Source organism: Sylvia atricapilla, chromosome 6, assembly GCF_009819655.1.
Source record: "Sylvia atricapilla isolate bSylAtr1 chromosome 6, bSylAtr1.pri, whole genome shotgun sequence".
Taxonomy (NCBI): Eukaryota; Metazoa; Chordata; class Aves; order Passeriformes; family Sylviidae; genus Sylvia; species Sylvia atricapilla.
This window is the reverse complement of record NC_089145.1, coordinates 478,442-501,898: the sequence shown is the minus strand read 5'-3', so window position 1 is coordinate 501,898 and position 23,457 is coordinate 478,442. Positions and strand designations below refer to the sequence as shown.

Here is a 23,457-nt window from a genome sequence, read left to right as displayed (position 1 = left end):
GACAGTGACACACAGGACAAAGTGGGACCGGGCAGAGTGGGACAGGGCAGTGTCACAGCGTGAGTCATGGTTTGGGGGGCTGATGGGGACAGGCAGGGGTGTGACAGTGTCCAGCGTGATGGGGAGTGCTGGCAGGGGGTGACAATGGCCAGGGCAACAGGGAGAACCACAGGGGTGACAGTGCCTGAGGTGATGGGGACAGTCACACGGGTGACAACGCCAGAGGGTAGTGGGCACAACTTGGGGGGTGGCAGTGCGTGGGGTGACAGTCACTGACACGGGTGACAGTGCCAGGGGAACACCGGGATGGAAGTGACAGTGCCCTCGGAGTGACGGGAACTGCCACGGGGGTGACAGTTCGGCGAGCGGCGAACAGCACCCGGGGACAGCCAGGGGGTGTCGAGGGGAGCGGGGGACCGGGACCAGCGCGACGGTGACAGTGGCCGAGGGCTCCCCAGCCCGGCCCCGCCGCTTCCGCCCGGCCACGGGCAGGGGCGGGTCCGCCCGCCGGTTCCCGGTAGCGGCGGGTCCCGCCCGGTTCCCGGTACTGGCGGGGCCGTGCCAGCTCCACGTCGCGCAGGGCCATGGAGCAGCCCCGGCGCATCACCGACTCCTTCCCGCGGCGGCTGCGGCGGCGGGGCCCGGGCCGGCCCCCGGGCAGGCTCAAGGACAAAAAGGACAAAAAGGACAAAAAGGACAAAGACCAGGACAAGGTGCAGGCGAAGGTGCGGGACTGTTCCTGCTCCCCCTCGCAGCCCTCCCCGGACCCGGCGCTCCTGGAAATGTTGCGCCGCTTCGACCTCTCCTGGGAATACGGACCCTGCAGCGGTGAGCGCCCCCGGTTCCCCCGGGTTCTCCCGGTAACCCCGGGCTCGGCCCGGCCCCGCTGAGCCCCCGGTATTCCGCAGGGATCACCCGCCTGCAGCGCTGGGAGCGGGCACAAGAGCTGGGGCTGAGCCCTCCCGGGCCCATCCGCGACGCCCTCCTGGAGCACCGGGACAACCCCGATGTCACCTACAGGTGGGTGTGGGGTGGGGTGGGATGGGTGGGGGGCACAGGGCGTCCTCTCCCGGTGCCCCCCGCCCTTCCCGCTGAGCCCCGCTGTGCCCCCGCAGCCTCTGGCATGAGTACGAGCTCTGAGCCGCTGCCCTGAGGAAGTGTGTGGGACCATTCCTGACATCCCCAGGCCCTGTTCCAGGGACGCCGAGAGGATTAAAGCTGGTGTGAGCGAAGGAAGGGGTGCCGTGTGCTGGCTGGGGGGGGCACGGGGTGGGGTGAAGCCCTTGGGGTGCAGGGGGAGGGCAGGGAGTTGCATCCTCCCCCAAAAAAAGCCAGATGGGGTGTTCAGTCACGTAGGTTAATGCCACCCAACTGGGACTCAGGGAGAAAAATCTGTTCTTGGGTGGAGAAAGGGAGGTGGGATGTTTTTTTCCCCAGGAATGGGGTGAAAAAGTGAAGGATGATATATAAAATCAGGTGAAAGCCAGCATAGAGGAGTGAGGATTGTGGGGATGTCCTGCAGTGGGGTGGGAAGAGTTACAGTGTCCTGTGGGATTAATGTTTTTAATAGCCCTTATTAGCAGCTTTGCTCTGTGCAGAATCATAGATGACAGGATGTGTCTGTTAATTATTCAGGTTATCGATGGCTTAATTCACCAGCTCTTTCTGTTGGTTCATCAATAAAATAAATTGTTTCTATCCCAAGGCCGCAATGGAGCGTTGGAGCTGGCAGTAACCTGGGATAAGGTGGGATGGGTGGGGGGCCACCCACAACTCCCATCCCACTTGCAGCGCCGGCTCCTGACCCTCTGGATCGTGTTATCCAGCCGGATCTGGTCCTGCTCTTGGAGCTGCAGTCCCTTGGGTATCTTCTACAGAGACAGAATTCCTCTGCTGGGCACAGGATAGGGGTGTTTAGGTGGACCCCCCAAAAATAAGCACCCTACACCCAGCCAGCTCAGGGTTGTGCCCTCCTGGTGCGAAGAAGGAGGGAGATTCCCGTGCTCCTTCCTTGGCAGAGGGTCTGTATCAACCCGGTGGGTGTCCCAGGGAAGGGCGAAGGGCCTGGGATGGCTCCAGCCGCAGGAACAGCCCAAGGAGATGGACAGCAGCAGTCTCAGGAGCAGTTCCAGCCGGGAGCCTCCTTCCGTGGGAGGGTGGCTTTAGGTGGGGTTTTCAGAAGAAATTCCTCCCTGTGAGGCCATGGCAAAGGCTGCCCAGAGAAGCTGTGATACCCCGTCCTTGGAAGTGTCCAAGGCCTGGTCGGATGGAGCCTGGCACAGTGGAAAGTGTCCTGTGGGTCAGGGGTGACATTACACGAAGGGGAGCCATGGCGGGAGGGGGCTGACGCCATCTCACGGGGTGGCGGGGGGAGCATCCGACGTTCCCCTATGCCATGGCCACAGCGAGCAGCTGGCTCTCTGCGTGCTTTAGTCCTCCGCTGCCGGGCCTGGGGACTGCCCCTGTCCCGAGTGCATTCGCAATTCCAGCCCCGATTCCGGTCTAGGCGCCAGTCCGGGTCTAGGCCGTGACGGTTGCCGTGGCAACCCGGAAGTTGTGCTTCTCGCGCAAAGGCCGCCGGGACTCGTAGTTTCCTCCGTGCCGCACAACATGGCGCCGCTGGGTCCCTGTGCCCGCCCGCTGTCCCCAGAGCGTTCACTCCGGTCCCTGCTGACGGCACCCCACCCTCCAGATGCTCAGGGTCACAAAGACACCAGGGGCTGCCCTTTCCACACTTTATTGCCAGTGCAGGAGCGGTGTCGGTGTTTGTGCGTGTGGGGCTGAGGCAGAGGCAGCTCCCGGCCCCAGAGCGCGGGCGAGGCGTGGGCGGGGCGTGCCGGCTCTGTGGCCACGCCCCCAGGCACAGTCCACGCCCCCTTGTTGCTGTGGCAGCGAAGAGGCGATGTTCCACGTCCCCCCAAATTAAGGAGCGGGTTCATCAGTGTGGGCGTGGCCGGGTGCGTGGGTGTGGCCATCACTGTGGGTGTGGTCACAAAACGGGGCGGGGCCACCATCCAGGCTGGCCTGGCGCACCACGCCGCGTGGGCGCGACGAGGGTCGTGGCCTCGGGGGGGAATCCTCTGCTTCCTCCGTGGGCTCAAACACCTGAGGGGGGACAGCGGCGTCACCTCACGCTGCTGTCACCCCACAGCTGGATCCCCCCTCCCACCCTGAGCCCTGCTCACCTCCCCGGCCACGGGCTCCCCCAGCAGCTCGGGGGGCTCGGGGGTCTCCAGCAGGCTGATGCTCCGCATGACAGAGCACAGGGAGATGCGGGGGCGCCGGGAGGCCCCCAGCAGCCCCCCACCAGCTGCTTCCTCCTCGGAGGCCAGCGGGGAGGCCAGCGGGGAGGCCAGCGGGGACAGGCCACCACTTGTGTCCCTCGCGGTGTCCTCCTCGGGGTGTGGCGCCTGCTCGGCCACCCGGGGCTCCCACAAGCTGCTGTGCCGGCTGCCACAGACCTGTCAATCAGCACCTGGCCACTCCCCCTGAGCCACACCCAATCGGCAAGGTGGGGTTCCCATAGGCTCCTCCCCAACCACACCTTCCCGGGTAGGGCGTGGTCACAAAAGCCCCACCCCCACTCACACAAAGGGGTGTGGTCCAGACAGGCCCCACCCTATTATCCCATAGGGGTGTGGTTATGCCAGACCCCACCCACCTGTTCCAATCCACCTGTCCCCACCCACTTGTCCCCACCCGTCCCCACCCTGTCCCCACTCACCTGGCACTCAGGATGCCCTGGTAGAAGTCGAGCTGGCGCATGAAGCCGGGGTTGGGCAGGACTCCGGGCCGGCAGTGCCGGACGTGCCGCAGCGCCCGCTCCAGGGGCCACCCAAACTCCTTCATGGCGTAGGCCAGCACCGTGGCTGCTGAGCGGCTCAGCCCCATCCGGCAGTGCACCAGCGCCCGGCCTCCCTCTGCCCTGTGGCACCCACTGCTGGCACCATGGCACGGAGGGCACTCGGCGACACTGCGTCCGCAGAGCTCCCAGTGTTCCCCAGCCACTCCAGAGTCACCAGGGTCACCGTGTCCGCAGGGCTCCCAGTGTCCCCCAGCCACCCCAGTCCCCCAGAGCTCCCCATGTCCCCAGCCACCTCGCTGCTCCCCAGGATCCCATGCCCCAGCAACCCCGAGCTCCCAGTGTCCCACAGCACCTCAGTCATCAGGACTCCTCCCCATGTCCCCCTGTCCCCTGCCCCTCTGTGCCCCCGATGTCCCCCGTGGTGTCACCCGCCGTGCCCACTGACCGGACGCGGGAGAGGAAGAGGAAAGTGTCGTTCCAGTGGGGCAGGAGCTCGGCCACCTCCTCGTCGTACACCCGCACGTTCATGTACGTGAACAGCGCCGGGAAGAAGTTATCGATCTCCCGCGCCACGTTCAGGATGTGTGTGACCCTGCGGTGACACGAGTGACACCCCCGGGGCAGCCTGTGATGACCCCACGCCGCCCCACGGCAGTGCCACTCCGCGCTCACCGATTCTGCTGCAGCTCCTCCAGGTTGGCTGCGTTCCACTCGGAGCCCTGTGCGGTGACAGCGGTGAGGCGAGGGGACACTGCCACCCGCCCCGCGCACCCTGCCCGCCCCGCTGCCCACCAGGAAGAGGTGCGGGAAGACACGGGACGGCCGATCCATCTGCGCCAGCACCAGCAGCATCTCGTTGTCAATGAAATCCTTGTGCTCGGCCAGGCTGTGCCCCGTGCGCCGCTCCAGCTCCTCTCGCACCTGGCCACCACCCTGGGTGAGGGACGGCCCTGCCCGGCCCTCCCCGTCCCCAGGACGCCCTGAGGGCCACCCACCTCCTTGGACGTGACGTTCTCCAGGTCGGCAGCGGCCATCACCTCCCGCAGCAGCGCCCGCACCGCCTGCTCCGACAGCTCCGGCATCGCCGGCCTGCCACCGGCACCGCCTTGTCACTGGCGTCCCCTGCCCCACCCGGGCCACGCCCTGCCAGGCGCGGCAGCGATTGGCCGGCAAGCCGTTGGGTGTGGCAGAGGCGTGGCAGGGCGCTTACCGCAGGGGCGTGGGCGAGGCGGGGCGCACGGACTCGAGGTCGGCCATGGCCAGCCACTCGTTGAGGCAGCTCTGCTCCGAGCCCAGCGCCGCCGCGTAGTCCCGGGCCCAGGCCAGCGCGGGGCCGCCGGGGATGTGCCCGCCGCGGGCCGCGTCCTCGCAGGCGCGGTGCAGCTCCTGCAGCACGGCCCTGCCGCACGGCGCCTGACATCCCTGCGCTGCCACCGCCCCCCGCGACGGCTGTGTCCCCCTCACTGGCTGTCCCCAGCGTGTGGGTGCCGCCCAAACCCTCCCCAGCTCCTTCCCCGTGGTGGTGCCCGCGGTGATACCCAAATCCCGTGCCCACATCCCCGTGTCCAGCCTGGTGCCCACCGTGCCCGTGCCCAGGATGGTGACAGCATCCCTTGTGTCGGTGGCGGTGCCACATCCCCTGTGTCCGTTGTGGAGCTGAGATCCCCCGGCAGTGCCCGTGTCCCCAGCCCCCGAGGTGGCGCCCACCCCCCTTGTGCTCACCGTGCCACCAACACCCCCGTGACCAGGGTGGTCCCCACGCCCCCCGTGGTCACACCCGAGCCTCCTCGCTCACCACATGGTCTGCACAGAGATGGGCTTGAAGATGCGCGTCTGTCCCCCTGATGTCACGCTGAAACCTCTGCGCACCACGGGGACACGAGTGGGTCAGGGTGGCCACTCCAACCTCTCTAAGCCCCTCCCTGCCCCAAAATTCCATCCCACCCTTACCCGTCGCCATCGAGGAACACCTGGGTGTCGCTCCAGAGGGGCAGCACCATGCCCAGGGTGCAGCGGGTGGCCCTGGGGCAGGCAGAGGTCAGGGAGTGCCGACGTCCCCGCGGGCCCTCCCTGCACCCCGCTCACCCCTCGTGGGCGAAATCCACTCCCAGCAGCGCCGTCTCCGCCTCGGCTCCCGCCTCCTCCGGCCGCACCACCAGCAGGTACCGCACCCGCCGCGGCCGCGCCGACTCCAGCCGCACGGCCTGCCGGAGAGAGGGGCATCGGAGGGGGATCTGCCCCTTCCCCGTGCTCCCAGCGACCGGGAAGGAGCATCAGGCTGGGCCACATCCCCTCCTCCTGGAAGGGGCTTCAGATGGTCTGTAAGCCCCAAGTGTAAGTTAGCTGGAGAAGGAACTGATAAGAGCCGTTTTTACCCCTGAAAGGAATTTGGCTAAGGTCGTTGGCATGGAAACCGAGAAGAAGGAGAGGGAGATAAACAACCTGCAGCGGGAAGAAGTGTGCTTGGAAAAGTTTTGTGAATGTTGGTTGAAAACAGCGGTGGAGACTTTTTGTGCCAATGAACATTGTGTTGATTTTTTGTGACCAATGAATGGTCAAATGTTGATTTTTTGCGACCAATGAGTGCTTAACGTTCGCTAAGTGTATAAAAGGCAGCATGCTGTGAGAATAAACAGAAGATTTTCTTCTGAAGATTTCACTGTGTCACTTTGTGTGTTGTGACTGTCCCCACAACAAAACCTCCTCATCACTTCCCATTCCATCTCTATCCCTATCCCATCCTATCCCATCCCGATCTTATCCATGCTGCATTCCCATACCTTTCCTCGATGTTCCTGTTTCCATCCCCATCCTGCCCCACCTTCATCCCATCCCCATCCTCATCTTGTCCCATCCTGTCAAATTCCACTCCCCATCTTGTCCCCATCCATCTCTTTCCCTGTCCACATCCCATCCCCATGTTCCCGGAGGGAGGACTCATGTCCTACCAGCCGAATGGCGTCCTGGGGGCGCAGCAGCTGCATCATGAGGTGCAGATGCTGCTCCTGCTGTCCCGGGGCCTGGCTGGGGGGCTCGGCCGGGGGGGGCTCGGCCGGGGGGGGCTCCTCCGCTGGCAGCAGCCGTGCAGCCCCCTTGACCATGACGAAGCTCTGCCTGCGGTGCAGGAGGGTCCTGAGTGCCCAGGGCAGCCCCAGAGTGCTCGCCCAAGGGGGGAAACTGTGTCCCCATCCCACCCCAGTGCCCCCACCCCGAGGTTTTGGGACGCCCTCTCACCGTCGTTGCAGTTGGCCACGTCTGGGAGCATCTTCCTCCTGCAAATTGGGAGGAAGTTCCTGGGGGAAATGCGGCTCCAGGGCATGGACCAGGCTCGGGGGTCCCACACGCTCCCACCAGCGTGGGCACCACTGTCCAGTGATCCCCTAAACCCGCCTCCTCCACCAAATAATGTGGGCCCCACGGGCTGTGTAGGGACCCTTTGGGGGTCCCACTGCAGAGATGGATCCATGGGGAACCCCTCGGGATGGCAGGGGGGTGTCCTGTCCCTGTGCCCCCCAACCCTTGGCTGGGTGAAAGCACTGACGGGGGGCTCTGGGGTGAACACCCAGAAAGGGCCCAGTGGTTACTGGAGTGGGGTAAGGGGGCACTGGGAGGCACTGGGGGGCACTGGAGGACACTGAGAAGGGTCTGGGAGCGCTGGGGAAAGCGAGAGCAACTGAGGACAGCCACCCTCCCCCATCCACACCTCCGTATTCCTCCTTTAACTATGGGGAAACCCCTCCGGGAGCGCAGGAAACTCCAGCGCGTGCTGAGGGCAACTCCCAGTAAACTCCCGGTAAAGTCCCATCGGAAGCGCCGGGGATGACCCCGCACCGGGAGCGACCGAAGCAACCTTCACCCCTCCAGCTCCGCGCTGGCATCCCCGGGACCTTCCGCGCCGGGACCTCCCGGGGCACCGGGAACGCCCCGAGAATCCCCCCGCAGCCCGTACTGCCCGCACCGGGATCCCCGGGAGCGGCCCGTTTCCCCAGCGCACCGCAGGAGCTCCGGGACCCCCCGGTCCACCTCTTATCCCGCCTCTTATCTGGAACAGCCCGTGCCCCCCGGGAGCCCCGGTGCCGCCCCGCCCCGGGACCTCTCGGGGCTCCGGGAGCCCTCGGCCGCCCCCGTGCCCACCCCGCCGCGCTGGCCCGGCCCCGGTGCCGCACTCACCGCGGGGCCCCCGGCGGAGCCCCCCGCCCGCCGCACCGTCACCAGCGCCATGCCCCGCCGCGCCGCCCCCCCGCACCAGGAAGCGCTGCCGCCGCCCCGCCCGCTCGGGAACGGGAACGGGAGCGGGAATGGCCCCGGGCACGTCCTGGCACGGCACGGCTCCCCCCGCCACGGAAACGCCGCAGCCGGGACCCCCGGACCGCCCTCCCTCGGAACGGCACCTCCCCGGAGCCCCCCGGGCGCCACATCCCTGGGGACAAGCCGAGATTGACACTCCAGCACTTGTGACACCCCCAGCTCCTCCGAAAGTGGGAACCCTGCGAGGGCCCCTGGCACTTGGGACCTCCCCCAGGCGCCCAGAACGTGTGATGCCTTCCCCAGATTCCCAGAAATTGTGGACGCTCCGGGGGTCCCCGGTTCCTGGGACACCCCGGGTTTCAGCCGGTGGCAATGCCCCAAGTGTCCCCGGCAGGTCACTCCCAAAGAGCTCCTTGTGACACCACGCGTCCCCAGCCAAGCCCTCACTCCCTGGGCAGGGGTCTTTTCCCAAATAATATAAACAAAACGAATCAATCCCTGGGCCAGGAATGGGGGCACAGGGCCAGGTTTGGGGCGAGCTGAAGAGGAGCAGCCCACTAGTGCCACCCACACTTGTGCTTACTGGATGAGCCCCATCACCTGAGCCCCACCCTACCAGCAGGATCCATCCCTTTTCCCAGGCTCCACCCTTGGGACACCCCACCCATCAACCCCCAGGCACAGACACACGTGTATATATATATATATATATATAATATATGTATATGTATATGTACAGACATTCGGGGCCCCCCTGCCCCCCACTGCCCCAAAGGATGAGGCCTGGGGGTCCCCCAGCAGTCCCCCCCACACTGCAGTGCCTTAAAATAGGGGTCACCTGCATCCCACGGGGACCCCCGGGTCCGTCCTGCCCCCCACGGGGTCACAGTACAACACCAAAGAGGAGGGGGTCCCTAGGGAGGGGTCCTGGGCACAGGGGTATCCCTGGAGGGGCAGTCCCCAGGCGAGGGTCCCCGGGCTGAGGTTTGAGCCTGGTGGGAGAAGAGCCCTGGATTGGGGGGTCCCGGGGGTAGGAGGATCCCTGGATCAAATCCCCTGCGCGGGGGCTGCGCCCACATCGGGGGGGTCCCCATCACGGGGGGGCCAATCCCGGCACCGGCCGCTCCCCAGGCAGGGCTGTGCCCGCGCTGGGGCATTCCAGCGTGGGACAGCGCCCGCGCTGGGGCGTCCCCCGGGTGAGGCGTCCCTATCCCTGCAAGGGGTGTCCCCACGCGGGACATCTGCGTCCCGTGCGTGGGGCGACCCCATATGGGACACCCCCGTCCCCGCACGGGACGTCCCCGTGCCGGCGTGGAGCGCCCCGGGGCGCTACTTCTCGGTGAGGGAGAGGCGCAGGATGCGCTGGAGCTCCTCGTCCTCCTCACGCCGCCGCCGCTCCCGCTCCTCCTGCTCCCGCTCCGACAGCGCCATGGCCAGGCGCAGCTGCTCCGCGAAGCTGCCGTAGCCGGGCGGGCCCGGGGGGCTCCCGCCGCCCGCTCCCGGGGGGCTCCCGGCGGCCGGGGGCTCGGCGCTGGGCCCGGCCTGCAGCAGCATGCTCTCCTGCAGGGCCCTGGCGAGGGGACAGCCGCCGCCACGTCATGGCAGCCACAGCCCCTCTGTGCCCACCCCTGGGAGCCACACCTCCTTCACAGCCATTAAATGGCCTGGAGCCACGCCCCTCCACACACCCCCAACTGCTAGCCACACCCACACCTGCGCTTAGCCACGCCTATTGGGGGCCACACCCACCGAGCAGCAAGGAGCTCCTCCCTTTCAGCCCCTCCCCTGGCCACACCCTGACACCTTTAACCTCTGCCCCTCCATCCCCCATGGACCTTGTACCTGCCCCACCCTGACACCTTCAACCCCTGCCCCTCCCACTTTGGCCCCGCCCAGGTGAGGTGGGTGTGGTACCCCAGGCCACGCCCCCACAGCTGGAACCTCACCTCTCCAGCTGCAGGTCCTCATCGTAGGGTGGTGGCTCCGCACCGGGGCGGGTGTTGGTCAGCGCCTCCCAGATGGTCACCTGTGGGGTGTGGCTACACGTTAGGGGCGTGTCCAGGTGTGCGTGGGCGTGTCCAGGTGAGGGGGCGTGGCCGCACCTGGTCGGTCTCGGTGCCGGCGTCCAGGAGGCTCTGCTGGATGGCGAACTGCAGCAGGTCGTCGTCCTCGTCCCGCAGGGGCTCGCTGCGTCCCGCGCCCAGCACCGTGTACCCCGCCGGCACCTCGAACACGCCCGCCTCCACCTCGCACGGGAACGGCCACGCTGCCGCGCACGGGGAGCCGTCAGCACCCTGGGGTGTCCCCACGGCACCCCGCGGTGTCCCACGGCACGCCGCGCTCACGGCGCCTCACGACACCCCACAGCTCCCCGTGGCGTTCCTTGACACCCCACATCACCCCACCCCATTCTGTATCCTGGCCCCCGGTGCCAGGACCCCCCCGGCGCCCCCAGCCTCACCTCTGGCCCCGGGGGGCTGGCTGCCCGCGGGGTGGGCGCCGGGAGGCTCCTGAGGGGCACAGATCCGCACGGAGCCCAGCGGCTGGTCACACCCGCACAGGTTGCTGAAGGTGATGCGGGCGTTGAGCACGTGGAACAGGGGGATCTCTGCGGGTACAGGGGTCAGTTAAGGCCCCCGTGAATTCCTGCCCCTATCAATCCCACCCCAAATGAAGCTTTCCCTCTCACCGATCTTGACGGGGAAGCCGGGGGGCAGCTTGAGGGTGATGAAGTCGCGCAGTTTGGCGAAGTGAGCGTTGGAGATGGCCATGAGGTCGATGATGGGCGTCACCTGCTCCGCCAGTGACAGCGGATGCTGCTCACACAGCCACAGCGTCGCCTTGAACCTGCCCGGGCACCACCGTGGGCACGGGGACCCGGAGGGGCCACCAGCACAACCCCAGTGCCACCGCCCTGGGAGCCTGGCCACACCCCCAGGGTATGGACAAGAGTGGCGTGGCCCCGAGGACCCTGTCAGCACCCCACGGGTGGCGATGCTCAGTGCCACATCCCCAGAACTCTGTCACCGTCCCGCAGGTGCTGACCCTGGGGCGGTGGCCTCACCTCTGCACCTTGCTGGACATCTCGATGGGGCGCCCAATGTTGCGGGTCTCCAGGTCAAAGTGGGGGTCGAAGTACTCCTCGGGGGTGATGGCCGTGGGGTTGGTGGGGCTGGCAGCCTGCAGGACAGGTGCCTGTGGGGACACCAGCACTGCTCAGCCCTCCTGTAGACCCCCATTTTCCCCAGGGACCCCTGGGATGGCCACTCACCCCGTTGTGGGTGCCGTGCTGCTGCGCGATGCCCAGGAAGGAGTGGAAGGGGGTCTTGGAGCCTGAGGGGAGAGGGGGGGTCCAAGGGTGAGGTGTGGGCAGTGGGAGGGACTCCCAGGGCTGTCACTGGTCACACCCCTCATGGGTGACACCCCGCACACTGTCCCACGCCTGTCACATTATTCCCGCAGTTTCCCACACCTGACGTGTCACACCCCACACCCAGAGTGTCCCATACCTGACGTGTCACACCCACACACAGTGTCCCACCCGACACTTGTGCCACCCAGGAAGGGCGGTGTGTCCCCACTGTGTTACACCCCCGATCGGCTGACAGGGCTGTCACCTTTGCTGCGTGACTTGTCCTGGTCAGAGAGATGCTCCGTCCTGGTCTTGGTGACCAGCTCCACGTTGCTGGCACTGTACACCTGTGTGGGGACACCGTCAGGCCTGCCACACACCAGGCTGTCCCCACTGTCCCTTCCATGGCTTCGTGCTCACCTTGGCCTCATAGCCGCTGACCACCTCCATCTTCTCCGAGCGCCAGCCCCAGATCCCAGACTTGTTCCTGGCCGAGTGGGGAGGCCTCAAGTCACCCTCTTGCGCCAGCATTTCCTTCCCCTTCCCCCGCGCCTCCCCCTCGCGCGGCCCCTTCCTGCCGAGCGCTCCCCTTCCCACCTCTCGAAGGCGATGTTGCGGGTGTCCAGGTGTGTGGAGACGATGGGCGAGGTGAGCCGGCCGGCCACGTGCTCCTCGGTGGGCTGCATGGCTGCCAGCAGCAGCTCGGGCTCGTGCAGGGCCAGCGCCAGCGTCTCCGTGTACACCACCTGCTTGTCGTGGTCCACCTCCATCACCACGGCCCCCTCGTCTGCGTGGGGACACCGGAGGGGTCAGCCCCCAGCCCCCCGTGACAACCCATGGCACGGGGGGCACTGGGGATCTGGGGGGATTGGGGGTCCCTCGTACGTGTAGGGGTGCACTTGGTTCCCTCAGGAAAGGGGAACTGAGGTTTCCCACTGGAGATCTGGAGAACGGGGGGACCCTGATACACGTAAAAGAACTGAGGTGCTCTGCTCGGGAGAGGGGGAACTGGAATCCAACGTGGACCCTAGAGGGGATCTGGGAGTATTTATAATGCAGAGGGTCTGGGGGATTTCCAGGGGAGTCCCTGTAGGGAATCTGGGGTCTTTACAGGGGTGTACTCAGAGTGCAGGGGGCCTGTGGCTCCCCACAAAGACTGGAGGGCCCCCAGGGAATCCAGAGAGGTCCTTACAGGGGTGAACTCATGGTGTAGGGGGCTGGGGGCTCCCCAGGGTGACCGAGGGGCCGCGGGGGGTGGCAGCTGACCTTCCCCCTTGAAGATGTAGCTGCGGCGGCCGCGCTGCCACGTCATGTGCTCGAAGCCCAGCAGGGTGGTGTCCACCCGCAGGCTCTCGCCGCGCTTCCACACGCGGTACACGTCACTGGGACACACCTTGGACACCAGGGGCACTGCGGGCACAGACACCCCTCAGCCCCGTGGTCCCCAGGGACCCCCTTCCCCTGCCCAGCCCGCCCAGGCTCACCCCAGCTCGTGAACTCCCACTTCATCTCCACGTAGAAGTCGGATGCCTGGAAGGGATGAGGAGCATGGTGGGGGATGAGGAGGGGCTGGGGACTCCCTGCTGGGATCACTGGGGAAGGGGGGGAGTCTGGGGAGCAGGGATTGGGGCCCCTGTTGGGGTCCTGGGTGGCAATCAGAGGGAGTGGGGTCGTTAGTGCAGGTCCACAGGGAAGGATAAGCAGCGACTCCCAGAGGAAAAAGATAAGTAGGGAGTCCCCAGGGCAAGAATGGGGTCAATGGGGGCTCCTGGGGAGAACTGGGGGTCCCTTCTCAGACCACTGGGGACATGGGAAGTCCGGAGAGCAGGGATGGGGATCCCTATTGCGGGATCCTGGGTGGGGATCAGGGCAATCTGGGGAAGTGGAGTTGGACAGGCAGGGTGTCCCTGGGGAAAGACTGGGGTCATGGAGGAGACGGGGGGTCCCGGGGAGACTTGAGGGGGTCTCTGCTGGAGTCACTGGTGAGGTGGGGAGTCTTGAGCGAAGGGGCAGAGCTGGTGGGTGTCCCTGGGGAGCTCTGTGGTGCGGGGTGCAGTTCTGGGGGGCTGTACCCGCCGCAGTTTGCTGAGCAGCTCGGGGATGCCGGCGAGGCGCCGCGTCGCCCTCTGGTAGTCACGGTACTGGAGCACCAGCTGCACCATCTCTGGGTCCCCCGTGCTCACTGCCTCCTGTAGCACTGGGGACACCGGGTGCCATCAGCCAGAGGCCATCTGCACCCCTGGCTGGTGTCCCCGAGTCCCCGTGGTGTCCCTGTACCCGTCCATCCGTTGGCGTTCTCCCGGCCCACGTTGGCGTTGTGCCGCAGCAGCACCCGCACCGACTCCAGGTGGCCCAGAGACACGGCCAGCTCCAGGGGCGTCCGGCCACGCGGGTCCGTCAGCTCCACGTCGTGCTGGAAGGGTGGGGGGATCACTGCCCCCTCCTCGGGCCACCCCAGTGCTCCTGGTGTCCCCCACGCTCCCAAGGCCTGGTGCTCCCAGCCCCCTCTTCTCCCAGTGCTGCCAACCCGAGCCCAGAGCTCTCAGTTGCTTTCCTGCTACAGCCCCTTATTATCCCAGTGTCACCAGTCCTTCCAGTGCCACCAGTTCTTCCAGTGCTCCCAGTCCCCTGAGTCCTCCCAGTCCCCACACCATTCCCAGTCTTCCTCCAGAACTCCAAGTTCCCCTAAATGCTTCCAGCGCCCTCACCCCCACCCAGTGCTGCCAGCTCCCCATGCTCCCGGTTTTCCCAACCTCCCTCCGGTTCTCCCAGTCCCCTGCGCCCCCAGCGCTCCCCGTTCTCCCAGTCCCCTGCTCCCCACTCTCCCCTGGTGCTTCCAGTGCCTCTGCAATGCTCCCAGTCTTCACCCCAGGGCTCCCAGTGCCCTGTGTCCCTGCATTCCCTATAGCTCTCCGTGTCCCTCCAGCACCCCCGGTCCCTGGAGGCTCCCCGTCCCCGCAGCGCTCCCAGCATCTCCCAGTGCTCCCAGTCCCGGCAGCGCTCCCGGTCCCTCCCGGCATCCCCCCGCCCCCGCGGCGCACGGCGTTCCCGGTTCCCCCCAGCGCTCCCAGTCCCCCCCAGCATTCCCAGTCCGCCCCCCCCGCGCTGCGGGCCCCGCCGCTCTCGCTCCCATCCCGTCCCGTGCCGCCCGCTCCCGTTCCCGGGGCCGGTGCGTGGGGGGTGCCCGCTCCCGGCGCCGCTCCCGGTGCCGCTCCCGGCGCCGTTCCCACCGTCCCCGCGCGCAGGGCGCTGTCCAGCGCCTGGTGCCGGTTGTGCCAGACGAGCCGGTGCAGCGGGAAGGTCTCGGCGGGCCGGGCCATCCCGGCACCATGTCCCCGGGGCCGCCGGGGCGGACGGAGCGGGCCGCAGCGCGGGGCCTGCCCGCAATGGCTGCGCGGGGGCGGCGGCGGCGCAGCGCGGCGGCGCGGGGCGGGGCCGCACCGGGCACCGGGAACAGGCGACGGCACCGGGAGCGGCGAATGGCAGCGGGAAACGGGGCCGGCATCGCCGCCGGGAACGGCCGCCGGGAAAGGGAACGGGAAAGGGCGTTGGCGCCGGGCGCGGGCACCAGGAAGGGGAATGGCACCGGGCACGGGAATGGGCAGCGGGGAAGGGAACGAGGTGTCGGGAGCGGCGCACCGGAAACGTTATCGGCACCGGGAACGGGAATGCGAGCAGGCACTGGGAACGGCACCGGGCACCGTGGTTGTGGGCACCACTACTGCAGCAGCACCGGGAATGGGACTGGAACCGGCACCGGACACAGCGCGGGGCCACCTCCTCCCTCTCCCTACCACTGGGGTTGAAAACAGGGATCCACTGCCCCCCAGCTGATCCCCGGTACCGGCGGCGGCTAGTGCTCAGCATCTCTTGCTGGGCACTTTGCGGGGCTCCCTGACCCTTTTTACATAACATCAGTGGGTACCTGGTGCTCAGGACCATCGTGCATCCAGTCCTGGGTTTCTCCTATCCCATCCCCTCCCATCCCGACCCCGCCACTCCCCAGGAATGCCGGAGCACCAGCCCGGCTGTGCCACGCCCTGGCCCTGACGCGCTGCCCCCAGGCAGGGTGTGGGCAGGAGAGGTGGCACCTGCTCTGCCTGGTGACAAGCGACAGCCAAGATCATCCCTGGGGACAGCACAGCAATGGGGGGACACAACCCCCAGCAGCCCACACTGGCCTGGGACCCCCATGCTGTGGGGCTGCGGGATGCCCCAGGATGTCCCAGAGTGCTGGTGTGTCCATAGGGTGACATGCAGGAATGTCCCACACCACAGGAGGTGACAAGGACTCCATGCCAACTCGGCGGGCGCGGAGACATCTCTTCCCCCACACAGCGAGGTGGAGCCGGATGGTGTTTTTCTATCTTTTTATTATAAAAAACTCTTTTTTTGGTTTGGCATTCTCACGTCTCTGCTCATGAAAACCTCACTCACGCACTGCCCCGGCGCTGCCCAGTGCCCCCTCAGCCCCGGGAGCAGAGCCACCAGAGACCAGTATTTACAGATGGTGCCAGGGCCTGGGGGCCAAGGGGCACCCCAGTGCCCATCTGGGGCTGATTTAAGGGGCTCCCACCTGCTCCTTTGTCCTCAGGAGTGAGGGCAGGGGGCTGGGGGTGCCCTGGGGCAGGGCACGAGGGGCAGAGGCAGAGCCGGGGGCACAAGGGACCCGTGGCACAGTATTTACAGAGGGTCTCCCTGGGCACACACTCACACGCAGCCACACACACGCACGCACAAACACGAGGGGTTGTCACCCACGGGACGGGCACAGCCGCGCGGGGAGCGGGGGACACGCCGGCTGGGGGTTCCCACCGGCCCCTTTGGCACACACGGCGCTGGGAAGCGGGTGGGAGGGACGGGGGCTGCCTTCATCTGAGCCGGAGAGTTCCTGGAGGACCGGGGGGGGCACACCAGGGAGAAGGTGCCAGGCCACCGCAGCCACGCCCCGGGTGACACCGGCACCGGGCGTGTCCCCCCACTGACCCCTCCGGGCACACGGAGAGCGGGGGACACGCAGGAACCCAACCCAATAAATTAGAGGTGGGGTGGGAAGGGGGAAGGGGGAGCGGGGAGGGGTCAGAGCCCGTTGGGGGAGCGCTGGATGAACGGCACTTTGCTGAGCTCCACCACGGGCGAGCGGGGCTTGTTCTGCATGCGGGGCACCCGCTGCAGCAGCTGCTGCGCCTGCCGCTGCGCGTCCCGCAGCTCCTTCCGCCACTGCACCAGCTCAGGGTCGCTCTGTGGGGCAGGGAACCGGGTCAGGAGGGGGCACAGGGCGGGCCACGGGGTGGTTGGGCCTCCCCAGGGTGCCAGGGCTGTGGGGTTGCCCCACCTTTTTAGTATGGATGCCCTGGCATGGCTCGAAGGAGTCAACATGCAGGGCCAGTGGCCAGCAGGAGGGATGGCTAGCAGGCAGCAGGAAGGATGGCTAGCAGGCAGCAGGAGGGATGGCTAGCAGGCAGCTGGAAGGATGGCTAGCAGGCAGCAGGAGGCGGCCAGCAGCCAGGGGGACAGGGGGGGACACTCACGTCGCACTGCAGCACGAACTGCTTGCCCCCGCGGATGCGGAGCAGGATGCACTTGCGCTCCTTCACCTGCGTCTCCTCCACCGAGTCGATCTCCTCCATGGTGAGCAGGGACTGCTGGGGGGACAGGCTCAGCCCGGCCCCTGTGCCCTTACCGGGGTCCCCCCAGGTGCCCCCCACCCCTCAGCCCCCCGGCGCCGTGCCCTCCTTACCGGGGACTCGCCCTCCCCGCGCCACTCCAGGCGGTTGGGGAAGAGGTAGAAGTAGCGGCGCTGCCACTGCGTCAGGAAGGGGTTGCCCAGCTTGGCCATGTAGCCGTGCATGATGCAGTCCTTGCCCATGGCGTATTCTGGGATCACAGGGAGGTGGGGTCAGCACTTGGGCCGCGGCCAGCGGTGGTTCAGGGTGGGGGTGGCCCCACTCACCCTCCTCGTGGCCCAGCTGCTTGTTCTTGGCCTTCTTGCGAGCCTCCAGCTTGTCGGTGTCGGCGTTGACGGCGTCGAAGACGGTCTCGGTGACCTCCTGCTGCCAGCGCTCCGAGATGGTGAGCGGGAAGTTGCGGTACAGCTCCTGGTCGCTCTCCAGCAGCTGGGCGGGGTGGGACGCCGGGGTGAGGGGCTGCAGGACGCCCCACACGCCCCCACACTCGGCCCCCGTGCCCGGTACCTTGATGCCCTTGGTGTCCTCCTCGTCGAAGGAGCCGATGTCGAAGGCGTCGGCCGCGTTCACCTCGCCGCGGGGTGGGATGAGGGGCGGCGGGTACTGTGGGCAGCAACGGGGGTCAGAGGGGTGACCGCCACCTCTGTGTCCTCGTCCCTGCCCCCAGCCAGGGGCACACACCCCTCACCTTCTGCAGGAACACCATCTGCCAGTCCAGGCCCTTGAAGAAGGGCTCTTCCTTCACCTCCTGTGCCCTGTGGAGGGAGGAGGGCTGAGCGTGGCCACAGGGGGGGCTGTGCCAGCACACCTTGCCCCATCCCTGGGGTCCTTGGGGACACTCACCCCCGCCCCATGCAGCCCAGGCGCCGGTTGACATCCCGCTGCAGCAGCCCCTCGAGCAGGGAGCGAAGCTCTGGGGAGAAGGAGTCTGGCAGCTCCACGGCCTGTGAGAGATCCCAGGAGCACGCTGGTGAGCGGGCACAGGGACGCACACTGACACACAGACGGGCACAAACATGTGCTCCAGGCGAAGACCAGCTGTCCCTGACCCCCCTGTGTGGCTCCAGGGCCAGTGGGTGCTATGGCAGGACAGGGGAGCCCACGCCCTGCCCACAGCCCCCTCCGTGCCCCCACCCACCATGGTGAGGGTCATCCGGTCAATCTCGTGCTTGTCCTTCGTCTTGTGCTGCCGGAACGGGCTGTGCCTGCGGCGTTGGAGGCAGAGGGGGCTCAGCAGTGCCCAGCTGTGTCCAGCTGTGCCCAGCTGAGCCCACACTCACCCCCGGAGCAGCTTGAAGAGCATGCAGCCCAGCGAGAACCAGTCGGCGCTGCTGTCGTAGGCCACCCCCTTCTGCAGCACCTCCGGCGCCATGTACCCGTGGGTGCCCCTGGGGAGGGGGCACAGGGGGGTCAGGGGCCGCCCCAGGCCGGGGGGCAGGGTGGGCAGGGGTGTGGGCACACTCACACGCTGGCGTGGGGCTTCTTCTTGGAGAAGTCGCAGGCCAGGCCCAGGTCGGAGATGCGGACGTGGCCGAACTCGTCCAGGAGGATGTTTGCCGGCTGCGGAGACACCGAGTGACACCCTGAGCCCCAGAGGGGCCCATGGGTAGGGGGGTGGCGAGCCTGGGGGGCTCTCTGGGATTTGGGGGTGTCTGAGCAGCCCCAAAGTCTCATGGATTTTGGTGCCCATGGATTTTGCTGCTGGGGTGTCCATTAGACCCGAGGGTGCCCTCTGGGCTTGACGAGTGCCCACAGGGTTCTGAGGGCTCCCGCAGGGTTTGTGACACCTGTGGGTGCCCACGGGGCGGTGGAGGGGTTTCTCAAGGCTCGGGGATGTCCTGCGGGTGGGGACGGTCACCTTGAGGTCCCGGTACACCACGAAGCGGCTGTGCATGTGCTCCAGGCCCAGGATGATCTCGGCCGCGTAGAACCTCATCTCCGCCTCCGAGAAGACGCCGTGCTGGGACAGGTGATAGTGCAGGTCCCCCCCTGTGGGGACAGGGACCGGCTGTCACCTGGAGCAGGGCTGGGCAGGGGGCTCTGTGCCCTGGGAGGGCTCAGGGCTGGGGTCTCACCGTTCATGAGGTCGAGGATGAAGCTGAGCTTGTCGGGCGTGTGGAAGGCGTAGGACATGCACACGATGAACGGGCAGTCCTGGCGGGAGACACTGGGTCACCCTCCCTGTCCCCTGTCCCCTGTCCCCTGTCCCCTGTCCCCTGCCCAGCACCCATGTCCCCTCACCCCAGTGCTGACGAGGGACAACATGATGCGCTCGTTGAGGGCCAGCGTCTCGCCCTGCTTCATCTTGATGCGCTTCTTGTCCAAGCACTTCATGGCGTACCTGGGGGACGGGCACGGAGTCCCTGCAGCCACCGTGTCCCCAGAGCAGGGCCAGCACCCAGCTCCCGCCCACAGCTGTGACATCCCCCCGACAGGTGTCATCACAGCAGCGTCACTGGGACCCCCCAGCACCCCAAAATCCCAGGTGGGTCCCTCCATGCCGGAGCGTTCCCGTTACATTTTTCCCGTGTCTGCTTTCCGGCAGCCGTAGACCTCCCCGAAGCCGCCGCGGCCGATGATTCGGTGAACGCTGAAGTCGTTCATGGTGAGCTGGAGGGGTGGGGAGGGGACTGGGATGAGCCTGGACACCAAGCCCTGCCCCAGTTTTCCCAGGTGAGGGACACAGAGGCTCCCCAGAAGCACATCCCCCTCCCCGGGAGGTGATTCCTGCTCACATGGATGTTCAGCTCCACGTTCTTCCACTGGCAGAACCGCGTGAACTTGTCACTGCAAGGAAGAGCAGAGAGGGCAAGAGTGGAGATCCTGGAGAAACACGCCCTTCAAAGACTCCCTGGATTTGTCTGGAGACAGGGAGCACCCCCCGGGACACCTGGCGAAGGAAGAGAACTCCGAGTCCCCAGTGTGGGGACCCCTGATCCCTGTCTGGGCTGGGAGACACCGGGATGGGACACCCCAATCTGTATGGGAATTTCCTCCCAACTCACCTCTCGATGAATTTCTGGAAGATGCCCCCACGTAGGTTCTGGCAGATCTCCTCGATGTAGGGCTGGGGAGGACACAGGGCTCAGCGCTTGGTCCCCAGGGCCGCCCAGGTCACCTCTATCCCATCATTACGTGGGGTGTCCTCCACCACTGGGATTTCACATCCCCCCACTGCTACTTCCAGCCCCTGGGAATGCTTCTGCCACCTCATTATCTGGGGACTCCAACATCACCAGCCCTGGGGACCCCCCTAGGGTGACATCCAGGGTCCCGATCACTTCCCTCTGAGGACCCCCTCCTACCTCCAGCCCCCAGTTTCCCACTACCTCACGGGGACTGCCAGCAATTCCCCCTGACTCCCAACATTCTGGGGACCCTCTCACCATCCCTTGGGGTCCCCATTCCTCCTGGGACACCCCCCTCCCACTTCCAGGGACTCCTGTGACCCTCAGCCCCCTCTAAGGATTAACTCTCTGAGCGCTACAGGTGGCAAGGACCCCTTTCCCTGTCCCAGGTGATGCCCACCTGGAAGAGATCTGGGGGCACCTGCTTCTTGCTCAGGTGGCTCTGGACGTGCTCCGTGGCGCTCTTGGAGAAGGGCTGTGGGGGGGACAGGACCGTGTCACCTCGGGCAGAAGGGACAGCGGCCAGGTAGGGCTGCACGAGGCAGGAATCCACATCCACAGGTGGGATGTGGGTCCCAGGATGGAGCCTGTGGAGGGTTTGGAGCTGCTCCTGAGGACACCGTGGGCACAGTGGGAAGATCCCTCGCATGCTGCTGCCTCAGCCCAGTGTCTGGCACTCACATGGGAGCAGGCCAGCAGCTCCTTCATGATGTAATGGTCGAAGATGTGGCGGCTGCGGGTGGCTCGCTCCTCCTCGGAGTCCAGCTTCTCGTACTTCTTGATCTGGAGAAAGCACAGCTCCAGTGGCACAGGGGCACACGGAACGCTGGGAATTGTGGCCTCTCTGGGTGCCTTGTCCCGTGGGAGAGGTGATCCCATCCCCTCAGACGGTGTCTCCCAGCTCCCTGGGCACCGTCACCTTGGGTGGTGCTCTTGGCACCGTGTTCACGGGCGCTGCAGGTGGCACCCCTACTCCTGGCGCACACAGGGTCTGTCCCCGGTGTCCCCCTGTCTCACCTCCTCATAAAATTCCATCAGGGGCTTGGCCTCCTCGGCCTGGTTGAAGGCAAAATCCCGGAAAAGCAGGTAGCCTGCAGGGACGGAGTCACAGTGTGAGCGGTGACAGCCTCCCAGGACAAGGGACACAGGGACATCCCCTGGGCCTGCCCAGCCCCGCTGCCACCCCAGCGCCAGGCTTGGGGAGGTGCCAAGCAGGGAGCAGCGCAGACTTGGCAGGGTGACAGAGTGACAAGGACACCGCTGGCCCGGGGAGCAGCCCCCTGGGACACCGTGGGGCAGTGAGGGGGCTGCCGTGGGGCACGGCGGGGGCAGGGGCACGGGCGGGCACACGGAGCAGGGCGGACGTGCCCGGAAACCGCCGGAGCCGGCAGAAGGAAGTGAGAGACGCTTCCTGCCCCGGACGGTTTGTGCTGGCGTGGGGGGAAGTGACAGGGCAGGGGACACGGGGTGGGGAACGTGGCGCAGCCCCCCGGCACCCCCGTCCAGCCTGGCCCCACAACCCCCTGCCGTTCCTGTGGCCGCTCTCGCTGCCATGGTGGCCACCAGTGCAGCCCCCCGGCCCGCCCACGCTTGTCCCTTTGCTTGTGGGCACTGGCCCAGGTGCCCCCTCGTGTCCCCCACAGCCCCCGTGTCCCCAGCTCACCAATCTTCTGCGTGAAGATCTTGTCAAACGTCACCTCTCCCCGGTCCTCCAGGTACTTCTGCATGACGCTGCGGATGCTGGGGACACAGCGGAGGGGCTCAGCCGTGCCCCATGACAGACCCCTGCTGCCCACCCCTCCTCTCCTTCTCCTCCCGCGTCCCCAAGCCCCGGTGGCACACACGTCCTACCATCCTGTGTGTCCCCACCCAAGTGTGGCACGTTGCTGAGTGGCAGGATCACAGCGTGTCCCACGCACGGGGGCCCAAGGGAGGGTGGGGACCAGTGTTCCCCCTAAAAAGGCTCCACAGGCGCCTGGCAGGAAAGGCACAGGAGGGCACCGGGGTCTGGCAAGGGGAGCGGGGACTGTGACCCTCTGCACACCTGTGCGTGTGTACAGGTGTGTGTGTCCAGGGCAGCGACACGGCGGCGACAGAGGGGACGCACAGCTGGGTGTGACCGTGTGTCCGGCAGGATGTGTGTGTGTCCGTGTGTCCGTGTGTCCCTGTGTCAGGCAGGATGTGTGTGTGCGTGTCCGTGTGTCTGTGCAACAGGCGTGACGCGTTCGTGTCCACATCCGTGTGTCCCTGTCCGTGTGTCCACATCCGTGTCTGTCCACATCCGTGTGTCCCTGTCCGTGTGTCCCTGTCCATGTGTCCATATCCGTGTCTGTCCATATCCGTGTGTCCATATCCGTGTGTCCATATCCGTGTGTCCATGTCCCTGTCTGTCCCTGTCCGTGTGTCCCTGTCCGTGTGTCCATATCCGTGTGTCCATATCCGTGTCTGTCCATATCCGTGTGTCCCTGTCCGTGTGTCCCTGTCCGTGTGTCCATATCCGTGTCTGTCCATATCCGTGTGTCCATATCCGTGTGTCCATGTCCCTGTCTGTCCCTGTCCGTGTGTCCCTGTCCGTGTGTCCCTGTCCGTGTGTCCGGGCAGGTGTGACCGGCACACGTGTGTGCGGGAGGTGTCCGTGCCTGGAAGGGGTGACCAAGGGATCGGGGTGGCGGTGCCGGAGACGGACGGACGGACGGACGGACGGACGGACGGACGGACGGACGGACGGAGGGACGGAGGGACAAGCGGCGGGGCCTCACCTGGGCTCGGGCAGGACGATCCTCTTGCTGGCGCGGGCGGCGGGCGCGGCGCGGCTCTTCTCCATGGCCATCAGGTAACTCACGTCGGCCAGCACCGCCTCCAGGTCCGCCATGGCGCCGCGCCGCCGGCCCCGCACCGGCCCCGGCCCGACCCGGCCCGACCCGGCCCGACCCGGCGGCCCCGGAAGCGGAACCGCGGCCGGAAGCGGAACGGCGCCGGAGAGGAGCCGGGCGGAGGAGCGGGCAGCGGCGGGAGGGGCTCGGCGGCCCCGGGACGCGGGCGGCGGCAGCGCCCGGAGCGGCGGCAGCGCAGCGCGGAACGGGGCGCGGCCGCACCGGGGAGCGGGGCGGGGACAGCGCGGCTGGGCGGGGACAGCGCCACCGCCACGCCCGGCGGGAGGGGCCGCGACACCGCCCGGGACACCGGGTGTGTGTGACACTGGGGGTGTGACACGGGGTGTGTGACACTGGGGGGGTG

At 66.8% G+C, this 23,457-nt stretch overlaps 4 protein-coding genes across 9 annotated transcripts; 1 reads left to right on the top strand and 3 right to left on the bottom strand.

The window, feature by feature from the left end:
- The first annotated feature begins 507 nt into the window (after window positions 1–507).
- On the top strand, window positions 508–1,704 carry POLD4 (DNA polymerase delta 4, accessory subunit). Its single transcript, XM_066320369.1, has 3 exons — window positions 508–828; window positions 909–1,020; window positions 1,116–1,704. Exons 1-3 carry the CDS (start codon window positions 585–587, stop codon window positions 1,138–1,140), a joined length of 381 nt encoding a protein of 126 aa, XP_066176466.1. The 5' UTR covers window positions 508–584; the 3' UTR covers window positions 1,141–1,704.
- Window positions 1,705–2,310: 606 nt separating this feature from the next.
- Window positions 2,311–8,062, bottom strand: SSH3 (slingshot protein phosphatase 3). 2 transcript variants are annotated; one of them, XM_066320364.1, is made up of 14 exons: window positions 7,976–8,060; window positions 7,040–7,077; window positions 6,754–6,919; window positions 5,891–6,009; window positions 5,756–5,827; window positions 5,601–5,666; window positions 5,016–5,204; window positions 4,801–4,894; window positions 4,598–4,726; window positions 4,478–4,524; window positions 4,251–4,397; window positions 3,725–3,925; window positions 3,186–3,461; window positions 2,311–3,105 (listed from the first exon to the last, which is right to left on the bottom strand). In XM_066320364.1, exons 1-14 carry the CDS (start codon window positions 8,024–8,026, stop codon window positions 2,703–2,705), a joined length of 1,998 nt encoding a protein of 665 aa, XP_066176461.1. In that variant the 5' UTR covers window positions 8,027–8,060; the 3' UTR covers window positions 2,311–2,702. The 2 variants fall into 2 exon arrangements, with proteins under 2 accessions (XP_066176461.1, XP_066176462.1); XM_066320365.1 differs by having other exon boundaries at window positions 2,722–3,105; window positions 3,186–3,450; window positions 7,976–8,062.
- Window positions 8,063–8,779: 717 nt separating this feature from the next.
- ANKRD13D (ankyrin repeat domain 13D) lies at window positions 8,780–14,810 on the bottom strand. Of its 3 annotated transcripts, XM_066320366.1 has the most exons (15): window positions 14,636–14,809; window positions 13,683–13,818; window positions 13,478–13,602; window positions 12,890–12,935; window positions 12,672–12,815; window positions 12,003–12,192; window positions 11,826–11,892; window positions 11,671–11,752; window positions 11,325–11,386; window positions 11,118–11,248; window positions 10,743–10,900; window positions 10,515–10,661; window positions 10,156–10,319; window positions 10,000–10,079; window positions 8,780–9,623 (listed from the first exon to the last, which is right to left on the bottom strand). In XM_066320366.1, the coding sequence occupies exons 1-15, from the start codon at window positions 14,723–14,725 to the stop codon at window positions 9,383–9,385; spliced, it is 1,863 nt and encodes a 620-aa protein (XP_066176463.1). In that variant the 5' UTR covers window positions 14,726–14,809; the 3' UTR covers window positions 8,780–9,382. The 3 variants fall into 3 exon arrangements, with proteins under 3 accessions (XP_066176463.1, XP_066176464.1, XP_066176465.1); XM_066320367.1 differs by lacking the exon at window positions 10,515–10,661 and having other exon boundaries at window positions 14,636–14,810; XM_066320368.1 differs by lacking the exon at window positions 14,636–14,809 and having other exon boundaries at window positions 13,478–13,594; window positions 13,683–13,790.
- Window positions 14,811–15,761: 951 nt separating this feature from the next.
- Window positions 15,762–23,256, bottom strand: GRK2 (G protein-coupled receptor kinase 2). Of its 3 annotated transcripts, none has more exons than XM_066320361.1 (21): window positions 22,980–23,256; window positions 21,884–21,960; window positions 21,238–21,311; window positions 20,902–21,003; window positions 20,621–20,695; window positions 20,098–20,159; window positions 19,828–19,879; window positions 19,611–19,702; window positions 19,334–19,433; window positions 19,168–19,246; window positions 18,951–19,081; window positions 18,558–18,652; window positions 18,373–18,480; window positions 18,231–18,297; window positions 17,936–18,036; window positions 17,781–17,847; window positions 17,600–17,695; window positions 17,359–17,521; window positions 17,146–17,282; window positions 16,937–17,047; window positions 15,762–16,646 (listed from the first exon to the last, which is right to left on the bottom strand). In XM_066320361.1, the coding sequence occupies exons 1-21, from the start codon at window positions 23,090–23,092 to the stop codon at window positions 16,485–16,487; spliced, it is 2,064 nt and encodes a 687-aa protein (XP_066176458.1). In that variant the 5' UTR covers window positions 23,093–23,256; the 3' UTR covers window positions 15,762–16,484. The 3 variants fall into 3 exon arrangements, with proteins under 3 accessions (XP_066176458.1, XP_066176457.1, XP_066176460.1); XM_066320360.1 differs by having other exon boundaries at window positions 16,937–17,050; window positions 22,980–23,254; XM_066320363.1 differs by lacking the exon at window positions 21,884–21,960 and having other exon boundaries at window positions 16,937–17,050; window positions 22,980–23,114.
- Window positions 23,257–23,457: the final 201 nt, after the last annotated feature.